The sequence below is a fragment of the Diorhabda sublineata genome, chromosome 10, assembly GCF_026230105.1.
Source record: "Diorhabda sublineata isolate icDioSubl1.1 chromosome 10, icDioSubl1.1, whole genome shotgun sequence".
Lineage (NCBI taxonomy): Eukaryota > Metazoa > Arthropoda > Insecta > Coleoptera > Chrysomelidae > Diorhabda > Diorhabda sublineata.
In genome coordinates, this window is record NC_079483.1 from 20,041,527 (window position 1) to 20,061,839 (window position 20,313).

General features: G+C 31.8%; 1 protein-coding gene across 1 annotated transcript in view; it reads left to right on the top strand.

The window, feature by feature from the left end:
- The first annotated feature begins 247 nt into the window (after positions 1-247).
- Positions 248-20,313, top strand: part of LOC130449800 (uncharacterized) — a 65,708-nt gene continuing 45,642 nt past the window's right edge. The window contains exon 1 of the mRNA XM_056787809.1: positions 248-480. Within this exon, the coding sequence (XP_056643787.1) occupies positions 396-480 (85 nt within the window). The 5' untranslated portion in view covers positions 248-395. The remainder of the gene's footprint in view (positions 481-20,313) is intronic.

Below are 20,313 nucleotides of genomic sequence, written 5' to 3' on the forward strand. Positions count from 1 at the left end.
ATATATATATATATATATATATATATATATATATATATATATATATATATATATATATATATATATGGAATATTAATTAACAAACAATTAAAAATATTTCCGACAATCGTGTAAATATTAATTATAACTTAAATATGTTTAACTATGTTTTAGTTAAATATATTAGGTAAAAATAATACAATCTATTTGACTCGAATATGATTTTCTTATTGGTAACCTTGCGGCTTTCAGACCGCACCGAGTCCCACTACGGGCTCGATCAAGTGGAGGAACGCAAGGTTTTAAAAAGACGGAAATTGTAAAAAACCACCAGTCGCTGCACCGTGTACATAATATAGGGTAGTGTGTTACAGACCGACAGACGTGCGCGAGTCACTTCGAAAGTGACTTTGATTATGTTCAAGATGAATGGTGGATTAAAGATATTCTTGCTACTGACTGTTTCTGTTGTTAACGAGGCTGTGAGAGTCGGAAGCAAAGGTAAATATATATTATATATAGCGTTGGAGAGAATTTTTTTTTCTTTTTTTTTTTTTTTTTTTTTCATTCATATATATAAATTTGAATATACGGGGGGTGCAGGTGTCTTTGTCTGATCTGATTTCTCGAGTCGAGCCTGAACGAGATTTGATTTGTAATTAAGTGAAAGGACTGATATAAAAATACTGACGAGGACTTTTTGGAATTAGTATAATTAGAACTTAAATGGTCGAATTCGAGTGAAAATCGAAATTACGGCGATCAGGAGAACGTTTTAGGCGTAGCACAAAAATGAGCTACCTTTTTCTCATAGTTTCGTAACTTTTACAAAATTTTTGAAAATATTTGAATTTATATGACCTATTACTATTAAAAATAAATGTACGATAATAAGATAGACATTATATAGTCATAAAAAATGCGCAACGTTTTTTTTTAAATAATTTTTTAATCACTTTTCCAGATAATCAATTGATTTTGACATAAAGTTTATCAAAAATTTCAATATAAATGATATTATTAATGCAAAATTCAAGCGGAATACGTGAATTTAGAAAACAGTAATGGAAAACGAAAATGCGTTACCTTTTTTTTCAAATGATCTGTATATTTTCATACAGTTTTCCAAAATATCCGATTTTGAATGAACTAATTCCAGGGGAAAAAGGACATACAGAAAAACATTATAGACTCAAAACTGCGCTACCTTTTTTTATAATTCCGTAATGTTTACAAAATTTTTGGAAATATTGGAATTTATATGACCAATTACTATTGAAAATAAATGTACGACAATAAGATAGACGTTATATAATCATAAAAAATGCGCAACCTTTTTTTTTAAATAATTTTTTAATCACTTTTCCAGATAATCAATTGATTTTGACATTAAAGTTTTTCAAAAATTTCAATATAAATGATATTATTAATGCAAAATTCAAGCGGAAAACGTGTATTTAGAAAACAGTAATGGAAAACGAAAATGCGTTACCTTTTTTTTCAAATGATCTGTATATTTTCATACAGTTTTCCAAAATATCCAATTTTGAATGAACTTATTCCAGGGGAAAAAGGACATACAGAAAAACATTATAGACTCAAAACTGCGCTACCTTTTTTTATAATTCCGTAATGTTTACAAAATTTTTGGAAATATTGGAATTTATATGACCAATTACTATTGAAAATAAATGTACGACAATAAGATAGACATTATATAGTCATAAAAAATGCGCAACCTTTTTTTTCAAATAATTTTTTAATCACTTTTCCAGATAATCAATTGATTTTGACATTAAAGTTTTTCAAAAATTTCAATATAAATGATATTATTAATGCAAAATTCAAGCGGAATACGTGAATTTAGAAAACAGTAATGGAAAACGAAAATGCGTTACCTTTTTTTTCAAATGATCTGTATATTTTCATACAGTTTTCCAAAATATCCAATTTTGAATGAACTTATTCCAGGGGAAAAAGGACATACAGAAAAACATTATAGACTCAAAACTGCGCTACCTTTTTTTATAATTCCGTAATGTTTACAAAATTTTTGGAAATATTGGAATTTATATGACCAATTACTATTGAAAATAAATGTACGACCATAAGATAGACGTTATATAATCATAAAAAATGCGCAACCTTTTTTTAAATAATTTTTCTAATCACTTTTCCAGATAATCAATTGATTTTGACATTAAAGTTTTTCAAAAATTTCAATATAAATGATATTATTAATGCAAAATTCAAGCGGAAAACGTGTATTTAGAAAACAGTAATGGAAAACGAAAATGCGTTACCTTTTTTTTCAAATGATCTGTATATTTTCATACAGTTTTCCAAAATATCCGATTTTGAATGAACTAATTCCAGGGGAAAAAGGACATACAGAAAAACATTATAGACTCAAAACTGCGCTACCTTTTTTTATAATTCCGTAATGTTTACAAAATTTTTGGAAATATTGGAATTTATATGACCAATTACTATTGAAAATAAATGTACGACCATAAGATAGACGTTATATAATCATAAAAAATGCGCAACCTTTTTTTAAATAATTTTTCTAATCACTTTTCCAGATAATCAATTGATTTTGACATAAAGTTTTTCAAAAATTTCAATATAAATAATATTATTAATGCAAAATTCAAGCGGAAAACGTGTATTTAGATAACAGTAATGGTGAACGAAAATGCGTTACCTTTTTTTTTCAAATGATCTATATATTTTCATACAATTTTCCAAAATATCCGATTTTGAATGAACTAATTCCAGGGGAAAATGGACATACAGAAAAACATTATAGACTCAAAAATGCGCAACCTTTTTTGATAATTTCGTAATTTACAGAAGAGCATTTGTTTTTTTCGATTTTTTTTTGAAATATTTAGATTGAATAACAAAATTAAAAAAAAAACAGCTTTTAAAGAAACATTGAAAACATCAAAATTGCGCTACCTTTTTTTGCTTGTACAGGTGATCAATTGATTTTTACTAAATTTTTTCGAAATGTTCAGATTGATTGATGAAATTCGAAAATAAAAAATGTTGAGATTGAGTGACAAAATTCAAAAATGCGCAACCTTTTTCTTATAGGCTAGAATTTTTCAAAATGTTTGAATTTGAATGACAAAATTTCAGTGCAGAATCAACATTTAGGAAAACATTATAGACTTAAAAATGCGCAACCTTTTTTTCATAATTTTTCTAATCACTTTTCCACATGATCATCTAATTTTAACAAAATGTTTTCCAAAAATTTGAGTATAAATAATATTATTAATGCAAAATTCAAGCAGAAAACGGAAATAAAACATTTTGAGAGCAGTAGTAGCAAACGAAAATGCGTTACCTTTTTTTTTCATAATTTTTCCATTAATTTTTTTAAATGACCAATTTATTTCTACTGAATTTTTCAAAATATTCGAGTTTCAATAACCAAATTCCACTGAAAATTGAAAGCACAACATTTGAAGAAACATATAGACACAAAAAAGCGCAACCTTTTTCTTATACCTTCTCTAACCGCTTTCTCAAATCAATTGACTTGAATTTTTCGAAATATTTGAATTTGAATGAAAAAATTTCAGCGGAAAATGACCATTTAGGAAAACATTATAGACTTGAAAATGCGCAACCTTTTTCTCATAATTTTGTAATTGGCTTTTTCAGATGATTTTCATAACTTTTTCAAAAAATTTTATTATATTGTAAATAATATTATTAGTGCAAAATTCAAGTTGAAAACTAGAATAAAAATGTTGGAAAGCAGCAATAATCTACGATAATGCGCTACCCTTTTCTATAAATTTTTCATATGATAAAATTAGTGCAAAAATACGCTACCTTTTCCTCAGAATGTCTCAAGTAATATAATTTATATAATATATATAAGTATTAATAATTATATTTAATATAAAAAAAAAATCTCATTATTGGAGAAAATGCGCAACCTTTTTCTCACAATTTTATGAATAGTTTTCCGGAAGACCAATTAATTTCCAAAAAACTTTCTAAAAAAGTTATTATTTTAATAAAAAAATATAATTAGGCTCACATTAGTAAAAAAAGAAATTTTGGAAGCGGAAATGCGTTACCTTTTTCTCATAATTTCACATGAACGAAAAACTTTAATAATAGTTGAAAAAAAATAAAATTAGTTCAAAATTGTATAAAAAACAATTAATTTTCTAGGGGGCACGTCCAAAATTTAATAAAATAGTTTAAATATTTGAGGGGGACACAGCGTTTTCTAGAAACTTTGATTAAATATTTAGGGGGCTTTAGCGAAGCCGTTTGATTCTGTTTTTATTAAAATTTAAATCATTATATGATAAAAGCAAAATTCTTTATAAAATTGATGTTAATTGTTATAATTAATTGGATAATATATCGATAATCAATTAGGCAAATTTCCAAATTTTTTTATAGCTTCAGGATATCCTTAATGAGCCTTTCATTCGAAATAAATACTAAAAAATACTAAAAACGCAAATTTACCGGCGTGACATGGATTCCACTGAACATCTTTCAACAAAATAATCCGAAAATCATGATTTTGAGGTTATGTTACCCGATTCGGCTCCCCCTCGCGCAACTTTCTATTTCCAAAAACGCGGAAAAAATCATTTGTGTTTGTTTGTGTAGCGGGAACATTCCGGTAAGCGTTCAAATTAATGTAAAATTGTGGGAATTCAAGCGGAAAACGTTGCGTGGACAGAAATTTGGAAACAACTCATTTTAGAAAGTAGTTCAATTAATTTTAAAATTAAACAAAAGTAATCAAAAACTGTATAAAAGTTTCAAGATAGAATTTAGATGTTTGTAGGTGAAAGCGACCTTAAACACCGAATCAAATCTCAAAAAAAAAACAAATGTAAATCAATTAATTATTTTCGTGTTTATTTTCGCAAAAAAAACTAATATAGTTTCAAAAACGTACGCGCGGTATTAACATTAGAAATCTTAAAGAAAATAAAATTGGAAGACGTGAATTGGTTTGCTAATTATTCTCACAACTATTTGTGGGATGGTTTCGACGTGATTTAAACCGAGAACAGGGCGTCAAACAACACGCTTCGACTTTTGGTCACAACGTTTCGAATTCAATCATAGTCGAAATTTCCTACAGGATGAAAGGATGAAACTTCTTCGCGAGAAACACTCGGTTTTCGAAGTTCGTGTTGGAAAAAGCACTAAGGAATAACAAAAATGTTGTGATAACAAAATAATTATTCAAACTCCAGGTAATTGGTTGCGGACAATTATTTTATCTAACCTAGTTATGTATGAAAAAACTTTTATTTTGAATATTCAACGCCCAAATGATTGACTAATTGAAATATGGATGAGGTACGATAAAGTATGTGTGTCGATTGAGTTCAAACTTTATAAATATTGAGTTGAGCTATCCTAGAAACACGTTTTTTCGTCATTTCGTCAGATGAACCACCGTCCATGAAAAAATCTTTCAACCCAACTCAATATCTTCATGGTAGGTCATAGTTCAAAGTAGGGAACGACCAGGAAGCCTTTAGATTAGACCGAGGTCCTTTAAAAAGACACTTTCGTCCTCCTCCAAGCACCAAAGGGGCTCCGGATCATCTGTGATGTCCTTGGTGTGGAGTTTGACTCTTAGATGGCAGCGTCCAGTTAGAAATCTAACCTCTGGACCTTCGTTTGTCTGTAGACGCTTTTGGTTACATCAAAGATGGGTTCCGGACCCATCGATGGGTTCGTCGATCCCAGTCTGGTTAGTGAAATAAAGTATGTTGAAGTTGAAGCGTTGCAACGCAATTTTTGAACTAAATTTGATGCAACTTGGTATTAAAAATACCAAATTTGACCTAATTCGAATTAAAGAAAATTAAAAAAATTATCTGTACGATGTCCTTTGACACGAAATCCCTTTTTCCATATGTTGTTATATAAATATTATAATTAACTGACATTTCGCGAAGTTGTCTCAATAAATTATATTAATTATGTTTTCGGTACTCATCAACTTTGATAAGATATAATTATATATTTGGATTACACGGATCATGAACTTAATAACATACTTAACTCGCTCAGCACCCAATTTTAATTTGTAGAAAAATATAATGACGATACCGACGATAATATCTCAATTATCAGTGAAATTTTATATCTAGAGATTGATTGTTTTCGCTAAAAGTATTAATAAATCAGTTACGGTCAATGTCAAAGTCAAATGTCAAAGTTAAATGTCAAAGTCAAATGTCAAAGTTAAATGTCAAATGCCAAAGTCGAATGTCAAAGTCGAATGTCAAAGTCAAATGTCAAAGTTAAATGTCAAATGCCAAAGTCAAATGTCAAAGTCGAATGTCAAAGTCAAATGTCAAAGTCGAATGTCAAAGTCAAATGTCAAATGTCAAATGCCAAAGTCAAATGTCAAAGTTAAATGCCAAAGACAAATGTTGAATGTCAAATATCGAATGTCAAATGTCGAACTTCGTAATGGCAATGTAAGATTTGAAATTTGACAATGATGCTTATAACTCGTTGATTTTGGTGCTTTTATTTCTTGTTTTTTTTTTCAATTAAAACAGCTAAAACATCAGATTGTCCTTCTTGTAATGTTTTTCTTAATTATTTAAACGGTTTTTAACGGTGGAGTAAAATGTCAAAGTCAAATGTCAAAGTCGAATGTCGAATGTCAAATGCCAAAGTTAAATGTCGAATGTCAAATATCAAAGTCAAATGTCAAAGTCAAATATCGAATGTCAAATGTCAAATTTCGTAATGGCAATGTAAGATTTGAAATTTGACAATGATGCTTATAACTCGTTGATTTTGGTGCTTTTATTTCTTGTTTTTTTTTTCAATTAAAACAGCTAAAACATCAGATTGTCCTTCTTGTAATGTTTTTCTTAATTATTTAAACGGTTTTTAACGGTGGAGTAAAATGTCAAAGTCAAATGTCAAAGTCGAATGTCAAATGCCAAAGTTAAATGTCGAATGTCAAATATCAAAGTCAAATATCGAATGTCAAATGTCAAATTTCGTAATGGCAATGTAAGATTTGAAATTTGACAATGATTCTTATAACTCGTTGATTTTGGTGCTTTTATTTCTTGTTTTTTTTTCAATGATAACAGCTAAAACATCAGATTGTCATTCTTATAATGTTTTTCTTAATTATTTAACGGTGGAGTCAAATGTCAAAGTCAAATATCATAGTCGAATGTCAAAAGTCAAATGTCAAAGTTGAATCTCAAATATCGAATGTCAAATGCCAAAGTTAAATGTCAAAGTCGAATGTCAAATGTCAAAGTCAAATATCATAGTCGAATGTCAAAAGTCAAATGTCAAATATCGAATGTCAAATGCCAAAGTTAAATGTCAAAGTCGAATGTCAAATATCAAAGTCAAATGTCGAATGTCAAATGTCGAATGTCAAAGTCAAATATCGAATGTCAAATGTCAAATTTCGTAATGGCAATGTAAGATTTGAAATTTGACAATTATACTTATAACTCGTTGATTTTTGTGCTTTTATTTCTTGTTTTTTTTCAATTATGACAGCTAAAACATCAGATTGTCCTTCTTGTAATGTTTTTCTTAATTATTTACGGTGGAGTAAATTTATAGGCGCGTAATATTTCCATACAAACACTAAATACACTTAACTAGTCACTATACACTAAATCTTAACACACTAATTTATTTAAATACTCCGTTTACTTTCTAATAATTAAATCAGATTATTTACTGTATCTGTGACTAATTTATATAAATTATTTTCACATTTTGAAATCTTATTTCCTAAAAATTTCTAATTTTTGTTGTAAATTAACAAAAAATCGTCTCTGTAAAAAGTGGCATGAAACATCTTACAAAAACAATACAATAACTTGACGCTTTATGGAGAATTATATCCGGCGAATCCGCCAAATTTCCTTTAAAAGCTATTAGCTCGAATTAGCGATCGAAAAGTTATAAATAATAAAATTGTTTTTATTGCAATCTTCTTGATCTTTTCCGCCTGCTTCGAGTGAAGTTATTATTCAAAGTTTTGAGATATGGCAACACTGATGTGAATATGTCAAATCCAACAGTGACGTCCTAGTATTTGAGTTGTTTGAAGATACTTGAAACATTCGTTTCGGTCAAAAAATGGAATTGAATTTTCGTGGGATGGTTTCGACGTGAATTAAACGAAAAACGGCGCGTCAAACAACTCGAATAGAAGACGACATGAGTTGCGTGGTTCAATCAATAATTAATTCAATAATTAAAAACGAAGAATTTCTCAATTGTTGCAGCTGACGCCAGATTGAAGAAGTCAAATTTTATTTACAAATAACATATCAATAATACATGCTGTTTTTGTAAAACAAACCTTGTTTTATTAATGAACCGAGCATCTGTTAGTTAATATTTGTTCAATGTCACCGTTTCGTGGCCTGTATGTAACTGATTAAAAAATTTCACTAAAAATTATGAGAACAAGTAAAAAAAAGCATAATCGAACAATAGATGGCATCACTGCTTGACTTCTATTGACTATAGTCCATTCATTTGGCTGCCATTTTGATTTAGGTATATGATAATAAACCCAGGTTTCCTCAAAGGTCACATAATGAAACAAATTATTAAGAATCGTAAAAAAAGTGTTTACATTTCAAACAAATAGTGAATGAATGAATACCAAGGCTATAAACCTGTCGTTTCATTGTTTTTGTTTGATTTTGATGGCTTCTATCGACTATAGTCCATTCATTTGGCTGCCATTTTGATTTAGGTATATGATAATAAACCCAGGTTTCCTCAAAGGTCACATAATGAAACAAATTATTAAGAATCGTAAAAAAAGTGTTTACATTTCAAACAAATAGTGAATGAATGAATACCAAGGCTATAAACCTGTCGTTTCATTGTTTTTGTTTGATTTTGATGGCTTCTATTGACTATAGTCCATTCATTTGGCTGCCATTTTGATTTAGGTATATGATAATAAACCCAGGTTTCCTCAAAGGTCACATAATGAAACAAATTATTAAGAATCGTAAAAAAAGTGTTTACATTTCAAACAAATAGTGAATGAATGAATACTAAGGCTATAAACCTGTCGTTTCATTGTTTTTGTTTGATTTTGATGGCTTCTATTGACTATAGTCCATTCATTTGGCTGCCATTTTGATTTAGGTATATAATAATAAACCCAGGTTTCCTCAAAGGTCACATAATGAAACAAATTATTAAGAATCGTGAAAAAATTGTTTACATTTCAAACAAATAGTGAATGAATGAATACCAAGGCTATAAACCTGTCGTTTCATTGTTTTTGTTTGATTTTGATGGCTTCTATTGACTATAGTCCATTCATTTGGCTGCCATTTTGATTTAGGTATATGATAATAAACCCAGGTTTCCTCAAAGGTCACATAATGAAGCAAATTATTAAGAATCGTGAAAAAATTGTTTACATTTCAAACAAATAGTGAATGAATGAATACCAAGGCTATAAACCTGTCGTTTCATTGTTTTTGTTTGATTTTGATGGCTTCTATCGACTATAGTCCATTCATTTGACTGCCATTTTGATTTAGGTATATAATAATAAACCCAGGTTTCCTCAAAGGTCACATAATGAAACAAATTATCAAGAATCGTAAAAAAAATAGTTTATTTGAACAACATCGCTTTGATTCTTCAATTTTTTTTGTTTTTGTTTTCTGTTTCTGATTTATTTGTGATCCGATTTGCAGAATTGTTATTAAAAAAATTTGTATCTAATTTGTCCATTCATTTTATGAAACAATATGACAACATTCAATTAAAATCTCAATGAAAAAAAATTGTGTAAGCTGTTTCTCAGCTTTCTTTATGCTAATCCACGATACAACCAGATGATATCACACATATTTTTAATTAAAATCACCTCCAGATGTACCACAATAACTTTAAAGAAGTTATTAAATATTCAATTAACTTGCTAAGAACCTTTTAATCGGTTTTTTTATTTCATTTTCTTCGCATTTTTAGTTATAATGTGTCAATTTATTTATAGCCTTGAGGTACACCCAAAATCACAACCTTTCTCCTTTTCTCTATTAAAACACGATATATTAGATTGAGAAATAGAGAAATTCGATTTCTTTAGCTTCAATTATTTAAACTAATTACGATTTAATGTCCCATCGTTCACACAGGACTTAAATTATGAAAAAATAAGTCGCCGTTCCATGATTCGACGCAAATGGTCATTGAAAACTGTTTTTTACTGTTTTAAGACAGTATTTTTTCGAAAAAAATTACTTTTTCTGGCGAAAACGCTAAAATTGGCGCAGTCATTAGGATAGTGACATCGAACTACGCAAAAATAAGTCGCCGTTCGATGATTCGACGCAATTGGTTATCGAAAACTGTCTTTTACTGTTTTAAGACAGTATTTTTTCGAAAAAAATTACTTTTTCTGGCGAAAACGCTAAAATTGGCGCAGTCATTAGGATAGTGACATCGAACTACGCAAAAATAAGTCGCCGTTCGATGATTCGACGCAATTGGTTATCGAAAACTGTCTTTTACTGTTTTAAGACAGTATTTTTTCGAAAAAAATTACTTTTTCTGGCAAAAACGCTAAAATTGGCGCAGTCATTAGGATAGTGGCATTGAACTACGCAAAAATAAGTCGCCGATCGATGATTCGACGCAATTGGTTATTGAAAACTGTCTTTTACTGTTTTAAGACAGTATTTTTTCGAAAAAAATTACTTTTTCTGACAAAAACGCTAAAGTTGGCGCAGTCATTAGGATAGTGGTATTGAACTACGCAAAAATAAATCGCCGTTCGATGATTCGAGGCAATTGGTCATTGAAAACTGTCTTTTACTGTTTTAAGACAGTATTTTTTCGAAAAAAATTACTTTTTCTGACAAAAACGCTAAAGTTGGCGCAGTCATTAGGATAGTGGCATCGAACTACGCAAAAATAAGTCGCCGTTCGATGATTCGACGCAATTGGTTATCGAAAACTGTCTTTTACTGTTTTAAGACAGTATTTTTTCGAAAAAAATTACTTTTTCTGACAAAAACGCTAAAGTTGGCGCAGTCATTAGGATAGTGGTATTGAACTACGCAAAAATAAATCGCCGTTCGATGATTCGACGCAATTGGTTATCGAAAACTGTCTTTTACTGTTTTAAGACAGTATTTTTCGAAAAAAATTACTTTTTCTGACAAAAACGCTAAAGTTGGCGCAGTCATTAGGATAGTGGTATTGAACTACGCAAAAATAAATCGCCGTTCGATGATTCGACGCAATTGGTTATTGAAAACTGTCTTTTACTGTTTTAAGACAGTATTTTTTCGAAAAAATTACTTTTTCTGACAAAAACGCTAAAGTTGGCGCAGTCATTAGGATAGTGGCATCGAACTACGCAAAAATAAGTCGCCGTTCGATGATTCGACGCAATTGGTTATCGAAAACTGTCTTTTACTGTTTTAAGACAGTATTTTTTCGAAAAAAATTACTTTTTCTGACAAAAACCGCTAAGTTGGCGCAGTCATTAGGATAGTGGTATTGAACTACGCAAAAATAAATCGCCGTTCGATGATTCGACGCAATTGGTTATCGAAAACTGTCTTTTACTGTTTTAAGACAGTATTTTTTCGAAAAAAATTACTTTTTCTGACAAAAACGCTAAAGTTGGCGCAGTCATTAGGATAGTGGTATTGAACTACGCAAAAATAAATCGCCGTTCGATGATTCGACGCAATTGGTTATTGAAAACTGTCTTTTACTGTTTTAAGACAGTATTTTTCGAAAAAAAATTACTTTTTCTGACAAAAACGCTAAAGTTGGCGCAGTCATTAGGATAGTGGCATCGAACTACGCAAAAATAAGTCGCCGTTCGATGATTCGACGCAATTGGTTATCGAAAACTGTCTTTTACTGTTTTAAGACAGTATTTTTTCGAAAAAAATTACTTTTTCTGACAAAAACGCTAAAGTTGGCGCAGTCATTAGGATAGTGGTATTGAACTACGCAAAAATAAATCGCCGTTCGATGATTCGACGCAATTGGTTATTGAAAACTGTCTTTTACTGTTTTAAGACAGTATTTTTTCGAAAAAAATTACTTTTTCTGACAAAAACGCTAAAGTTGGCGCAGTCATTAGGATAGTGGTATTGAACTACGCAAAAATAAATCGCCGTTCGATGATTCGACGCAATTGGTTATTGAAAACTGTCTTTTACTGTTTTAAGACAGTATTTTTTCGAAAAAAAATTACTTTTTCTGACAAAAACGCTAAAGTTGGCGCAGTCATTAGGATAGTGGCATCGAACTACGCAAAAATAAGTCGCCGTTCGATGATTCGACGCAATTGGTTATTGAAAACTGTCTTTTACTGTTTTAAGACAGTATTTTTCGAAAAAAATTACTTTTTCTGACAAAAACGCTAAAGTTGGCGCAGTCATTAGGATAGTGGTATTGAACTACGCAAAAATAAATCGCCGTTCGATGATTCGAGGCAATTGGTTATCGAAAACTGTCTTTTACTGTTTTAAGACAGTATTTTTTCGAAAAAAATTACTTTTTCTGACAAAAACGCTAAAGTTGGCGCAGTCATTAGGATAGTGGTATTGAACTACGCAAAAATAAATCGCCGTTCGATGATTCGAGGCAATTGGTCATTGAAAACTGTCTTTTACTGTTTTAAGACAGTATTTTTTCGAAAAAAATTACTTTTTCTGACAAAAACGCTAAAGTTGGCGCAGTCATTAGGATAGTGGTATTGAACTACGCAAAAATAAATCGCCGTTCGATGATTCGACGCAATTGGTTATTGAAAACTGTCTTTTACTGTTTTAAGACAGTATTTTTTCGAAAAAAATTACTTTTTCTGACAAAAACGCTAAAGTTGGCGCAGTCATTAGGATAGTGGTATTGAACTACGCAAAAATAAATCGCCGTTCGATGATTCGACGCAATTGGTTATTGAAAACTGTCTTTTACTGTTTTAAGACAGTATTTTTTCGAAAAAAATTACTTTTTCTGACAAAAACGCTAAAGTTGGCGCAGTCATTAGGATAGTGGTATTGAACTACGCAAAAATAAATCGCCGTTCGATGATTCGACGCAATTGGTTATTGAAAACTGTCTTTTACTGTTTTAAGACAGTATTTTTTCGAAAAAAATTACTTTTTCTGACAAAAACGTCTTTTACTGTTTTAAGACAGTATTTTCTCGAAAAAAATGACACGTCTAATGTAGTTTAAAAGTTTCGTGTTTAAAAGTTGATGCGTCTGCAATTTCCATGCAAAATCTTCAACCGAGGTGATTAGTCTTTAGAAAGAAGTTTATGGTGTTGAAGAATTCACAACTCCTGTCCAGGAATGGAGACTCTCCATGGATTCCACAAAGTCAAGTCAAGATTTTCCAAAAACGAATAAGGACTTCAAATCGTTCAACCCTCGTAATGTTTTTCGCTTGATCAAATATCGTCTCTGTCACAGAAAAAATAAAATAAAATCGTAGTTCGTCTAGATCTGTCGCAAGAATTAAGACCTCGATTTATTTTTTTCGCGCATTTAGATAATTTGAAAAAAATCGTTGAAGCGATTTTTTTCTTTTGCAATATATTGTTAAAATATTTTAACGCGTGAAGGCCTCGACGACATGATCTACTTACATTATACGATAATGGGCGTGTATTAGTTAAACGATTAGACAATTATAAAGTACTTTCCTTTGGCTACTTGAAATTTCACGGTTAATTAGTGATTAAATAGAAATTCTTAATCAATAACCTGTTTTTTTTTCGTAACAATCAAAGTAAATTATAATGAAACGAGCGAACTTTTACTTATCTCACTAATTCTAATAGAAATAGTGAAAAAATTCGAAAAAAAAGTGAAAAAACTCAAGATATCATCTTTAAAAACCGTCTTAGACAAAATTTTTTAAAAAACAACGAACACACGACACGAATATCATAACTGAGATGATTTACGAGGAATTTGCCACAATCCCACAACGAAAACCCTCTCAATTTAACTGGCAACAATGATCTACGAGGTTATTCTTCAGGAAATGCCGTTCTGAGACCCGTTTTTGGAGGCTTGTGCGAAAAACTCAAGATATCATGTTTAAAAATCGTCTCCGAAAACATTTTTGAACAAACAACGAACAATCGACACGAATATCATAACTGAGACGATCTACGACGATTTTGCCACAATCCCACAACGAAAACGCTCTTAATCTAGCTGGCAACGATGATCTGCGAGGTTATTCTTCAGAAAACGCCGTTCTGTGGTCCGTTTTTGGAGGTTTGTGCGAAAAACTCAAAATATCATGTTCGAAAACCGTCTCAGGCAACATTTTTTAACAAACAACGAACAATCGACACGAATATCATAACTGAGATGATCTACGAGGAATTTGCCACAATCCCACAACGAAAACGCTCTTAATCTAGCTGGCAACGATGATCTGCGAGGTTATTCTTCAGGAAACGCCGTTCTGAGACCCGTTTTTGGAGGCTTGTGCGAAAAACTCAAGATATCACGTTCGAAAACCGTCTTAGACAAAATTTTTGAATAAACAACGAACAATCGACACGAATATCATAACTGAGATGATTTACGACGATTTTGCCACAATCCCACAACGAAAACGCTCTCAATCTCAATCAACGTCTTTATTGAAGAAAAACGATTAAAATCCTGTAGAACGGATGGAAAATCAAATGAAAGTTGTACGATTACAAAAATTGGGATTGGTGCATTTACTAGAGATTATTATTGTAATTGGTAATAAATGATATTAAATGAAAGGTGATAAATAACTTTTACGTGCCCGTTATGACAAAAAAAAATGATTTAATGGAAGTTTCATAAAACGTGTAGTAACTAAAAACTGTATTAAATTGCAAAAAATAAGCAATTATTTTATTATGATAACGCAATATACAAACAAAAAACTATTAATTGTAAAAATGACAATGAGAAACTGTGTGTATACCTCGAATTAAGAACGTCTTTTGTTCCGAATCGTTAAATTCCATTAAATCAATTATTTTAATAATTTCGGACTAGTTTGGAATGTAATTTAGGTCGAATGTCACAATTTGTTGTATGAGAATTACAAACGTTTTTTTTTTTCTCTCTCTCAAACGCTTACGTAAAACCAGGAATTCAACCTTCCACCTCGCACATTCGTCGATATCGAAAAGGTCTACGACAGGGTTTGTTTATGTTCGAGCTATACGTAGAAAGTTAAAGCGGGAAGCCGTTTCGAAACCGTTCGGGCATTGGAAAGTTTTATACATTCAGGAAGCTCTGAAAGATCGACGACAAATGTACAAAATGAAGAGGATGTCCAGATTAGAACGTAGGTACGAAATGAAGTTCGATTCTGCATTACCTCAAAGAGAATACAGACTCTAAACAACTGGTAGGGGTTTGTGATGAAAATTGAGCAGGATTGGTGGTTGAAGAAAGGGTTGATGTATCAATCGTGGAAAAGAAGATGACGAGGAAGACATTCAAGGACCTGGAAGGAAGAGATTGAGCTGAACACGAAAGACAGAGCTGTCCAGGAAAATACAGTGGATAGAATTGTTTAAACAGACTGGAAAAGACAGAGATATCCAGGAAATTCGATGGACTGAAATGACGAATCAATCGCTGAATAGGAAGAGACAAAGAAGGTCTTCGAAATCCTGGAAGGAAGGATTCAAACAGACTGGAAAAGACAGAGATATCCAGGAAATTCGATGGACTGAAATGACGAATCAATCGCTGAATAGAAAGAGACAAAGAAGGTCTTCGAAATCCTGGAAGGAAGGATTCAAACAGACTGGAAAAGACAGAGATATCCAGGAAATTCGATGGACTGAAATGACGAATCAATCGCTGAATAGAAAGAGACAAAGAAGGTCTTCGAAATCCTGGAAGGAAGGATTCAAACAGACTGAAAAAGACAGAAATATCCAGGAAATTCGATGGACTGAAATGACGAATCAATCGCTGAATAGAAAGAGACAAAGAAGGTCTTCGAAATCCTGGAAGGAAGGATTCAAACAGACTGGAAAAGACAGATATATCCAGGAAATTCGATGGACTGAAATGACGAATCAATCGCTGAATAGAAAGAGACAAAGAAGGTCTTCGAAATCCTGAAAGGAAGGATTCAAACAGACTGGAAAAGACAGAAATATCCAGGAAATTCGATGGACTGAAATGACGAATCAATCGCTGAATAGAAAGAGACAAAGAAGGTCTTCGAAATCCTGGAAGGAAGGATTCAAACAGACTGGAAAAGACAGAAATATCCAGGAAATTCGATGGACTGAAATGACGAATCAATCGCTGAATAGAAAGAGACAAAGAAGGTCTTCGAAATCCTGAAAGGAAGGATTCAAACAGACTGAAAAAGACAGAAATATCCAGGAAATTCAGTGGACTGAAATGACGAATCAATCGCTGAATAGGAAGAGACAAAGAAGGTCTTCGAAATCCTGGAAGGAAGGATTCAAACAGACTGAAAAAGACAGAAATATCCAGGAAATTCGATGGACTGAAATGACGAATCAATCGCTGAATAGAAAGAGACAAAGAAGGTCTTCGAAATCCTGGAAGGAAGGATTCAAACAGACTGAAAAAGACAGAAATATCCAGGAAATTCAGTGGACTGAAATGACGAATCAATCGCTGAATAGGAAGAGACAAAGAAGGTCTTCGAAATCCTGGAAGGAAGGATTCAAACAGACTGAAAAAGACAGAAATATCCAGGAAATTCAGTGGACTGAAATGACGAATCAATCGCTGAATAGGAAGAGACAAAGAAGGTCTTCGAAATCCTGGAAGGAAGGATTCAAACAGACTGAAAAAGACAGAAATATCCAGGAAATTCGATGGACTGAAATGACGAATCAATCGCTGAATAGAAAGAGACAAAGAAGGTCTTCGAAATCCTGAAAGGAAGGATTCAAACAGACTGGAAAAGACAGAAATATCCAGGAAATTCGATGGACTGAAATGACGAATCAATCGCTGAATAGAAAGAGACAAAGAAGGTCTTCGAAATCCTGAAAGGAAGGATTCAAACAGACTGGAAAAGACAGAAATATCCAGGAAATTCGATGGACTGAAATGACGAATCAATCGCTGAATAGAAAGAGACAAAGAAGGTCTTCGAAATCCTGAAAGGAAGGATTCAAACAGACTGGAAAAGACAGAAATATCCAGGAAATTCAGTGGACTGAAATGACGAATCAATCGCTGAATAGGAAGAGACAAAGAAGGTCTTCGAAATCCTGGAAGGAAGGATTCAAACAGACTGGAAAAGACAGAGATATCCAGGAAATTCAATGGACTGAAATGACGAATCAATCGCTGAATAGAAAGAGACAAAGAAGGTCTTCGAAATCCTGGAAGGAAGGATTCAAACAGACTGGAAAAGACAGAAATATCCAGGAAATTCAATGGACTGAAATGACGAATCAATCGCTGAATAGAAAGAGACAAAGAAGGTCTTCGAAATCCTGGAAGGAAGGATTCAAACAGACTGGAAAAGACAGAAATATCCAGGAAATTCAATGGACTGAAATGACGAATCAATCGCTGAATAGAAAGAGACAAAGAAGGTCTTCGAAATCCTGGAAGGAAGGATTCAAACAGACTGGAAAAGACAGAGATATCCAGGAAATTCGATGGACTGAAATGACGAATCAATCGCTGAATAGAAAGAGACAAAGAAGGTCTTCGAAATCCTGGAAGGAAGGATTCAAACAGACTGGAAAAGACAGAAATATCCAGGAAATTCGATGGACTGAAATGACGAATCAATCGCTGAATAGAAAGAGACAAAGAAGGTCTTCGAAATCCTGAAAGGAAGGATTCAAACAGACTGGAAAAGACAGAAATATCCAGGAAATTCGATGGACTGAAATGACGAATCAATCGCTGAATAGAAAGAGACAAAGAAGGTCTTCGAAATCCTGGAAGGAAGGATTCAAACAGACTGAAAAAGACAGAAATATCCAGGAAATTCGATGGACTGAAATGACGAATCAATCGCTGAATAGGAAGAGACAAAGAAGGTCTTCGAAATCCTGGAAGGAAGGATTCAAACAGACTGGAAAAGACAGAGATATCCAGGAAATTCGATGGACTGAAATGACGAATCAATCGCTGAATAGAAAGAGACAAAGAAGGTCTTCGAAATCCTGGAAGGAAGGATTCAAACAGACTGGAAAAGACAGAGATATCCAGGAAATTCGATGGACTGAAATGACGAATCAATCGCTGAATAGAAAAAGACAAAGAAGGTCTTCGAAATCCTGGAAGGAAGGATTCAAACAGACTGGAAAAGACAGAAATATCCAGGAAATTCGATGGACTGAAATGACGAATCAATCGCTGAATAGAAAAAGACAAAGAAGGTCTTCGAAATCCTGGAAGGAAGGATTCAAACAGACTGGAAAAGACAGATATATCCAGGAAAATTCAGTGGTGGATAGATAGAAAACTGTGTATGAAAAGCTGGACCACATTAATAGTTTTGAGTTCCCTCAAGTTTCAAATAGTTTAAAACCACATATCTACCTATCTAGATTTGGAATTAATAATCTTTTTTGTTATTATTTTCTGCAATGTTTTCATTTCCAAACTTAGTTTCCATCCAAAGTAGATCCACTGGGAGTTCCTAGTAATTATCATTGTTTAGTCAAGTTGTTGTCAGGTTAGGTTATGTTTATGTTAGGTTAGGTTAGATTAAGTTAGGTTAGGTGAGGTTAGGTTAGGTTCTGCACTTACTGGCGATGTATTTCCAATCTGCAGATACGTATACGATGATAGAAATGGTTTTGATTGGATTAAAAGTTGAATAGTCTTCAGAATAAATCCACTAATTAGTCTTAGTGTTTGATCTGCAAGTATTTAACCTCATTTTTGATAAACGCCACTTGGTTTTTGTGTTTCCAGACAAACTTATCAAAAATTTTGATCTATTATTAACATTATTATATAAAGTTATCCAAAAACAAGACATCAACGTATATCTGATATCATGTAATTCATTTTGAGGTTAGTAATAGTCTTGTAATTTGCGTAAATGTCTTGTGACAAGAATTATTTTTTACCGTTACTAGTTTCAGTATAAATGTAACACATTAGTCGCATTTTTAGCTACTTTCTAAAACATCGGAGGTTGATATCTGTTACATGGGATCACAAAACGCATCACGTAAAAAAAATAAAACGTCGATTTAGTTTCTAATGAAAAAAAAAACATTAAAACTCGTTTTTTTCGTATACAAACACTAAAATAAACACTCAAATATATCACTTTTTGAAAATTAACGTATATTAAACAATATAAGAAGCTATATTTACGAAAAAATTGTATATATATAGGGTAGTCAATAAAAATGACAACGCGTAAAATATCTTGAATTTCTCGGGCGATTTTGGCGAAATTTTCAATCAGTAGAGTTGTTTTGAAATTTTTGAGCATTTATCAATATTTGATTTTAATATTTGGACTCGTTTTTGACATAAATTTTTCAAAAAATATGACAGGACAAACGTTGTTGTCGTTTTTTCTAGTTTTTAGTTCTAATAAACACCCTGTATAACCTCAATTTTGTAATAGTTGAAGAGAGGTTTCTTTTAAAGGTGTTGGGGTTCGTAGCTCCCCCGGGGGGACCTTTAACAGCCCCTTCCAAGGGCACGAAAAACTCTTTAATACACTCGACATACTTCAAACCGTTTTTTTCACATAATTTGGAAATTTTATGTCCAAAATATCGATTTTTTTGAAAATTTTCTATCGATATATCGAGAGCTGCCTTTCGAGCAGTCACCCTGTATATCACTGATTCTATATATAGGGGGGATTAACAAAAAAATTGTAGAAAAACACAGATTACGATTTTTTTTTAATTAGTTACATTATTTATAAAGTATTTAATGAAAAACTCGTTGGAATCGATGTTTGTAGTAATTAAATTATTGTTTGAGCTTTCCTTTTTGGTCAAGGTTGAAGAAATTATCATTTTTTTTTTGTATTCGAATAATAAAAACGATGATTTAGATAAGCGTTTTCTTCAATTACTCTATGACTCAAAAATCTTGTGTACCAAAATCAAAATCTGATTATAAAATAAACGCCGAGTTTGCAGATGATTATTTTATGAAAGATCGACGTTTTCCAGGTCCGTAACTACCCGGTTTTCATAAATAAACTTATTTATATTAGTTAGTTATTTCAAAGTTTCAATATCCTGTTATCCTGTCGCATTATAAGATTTTTTTCAAACGTTGTCCTTGCTTTCTATAACTTTCAGTTTAT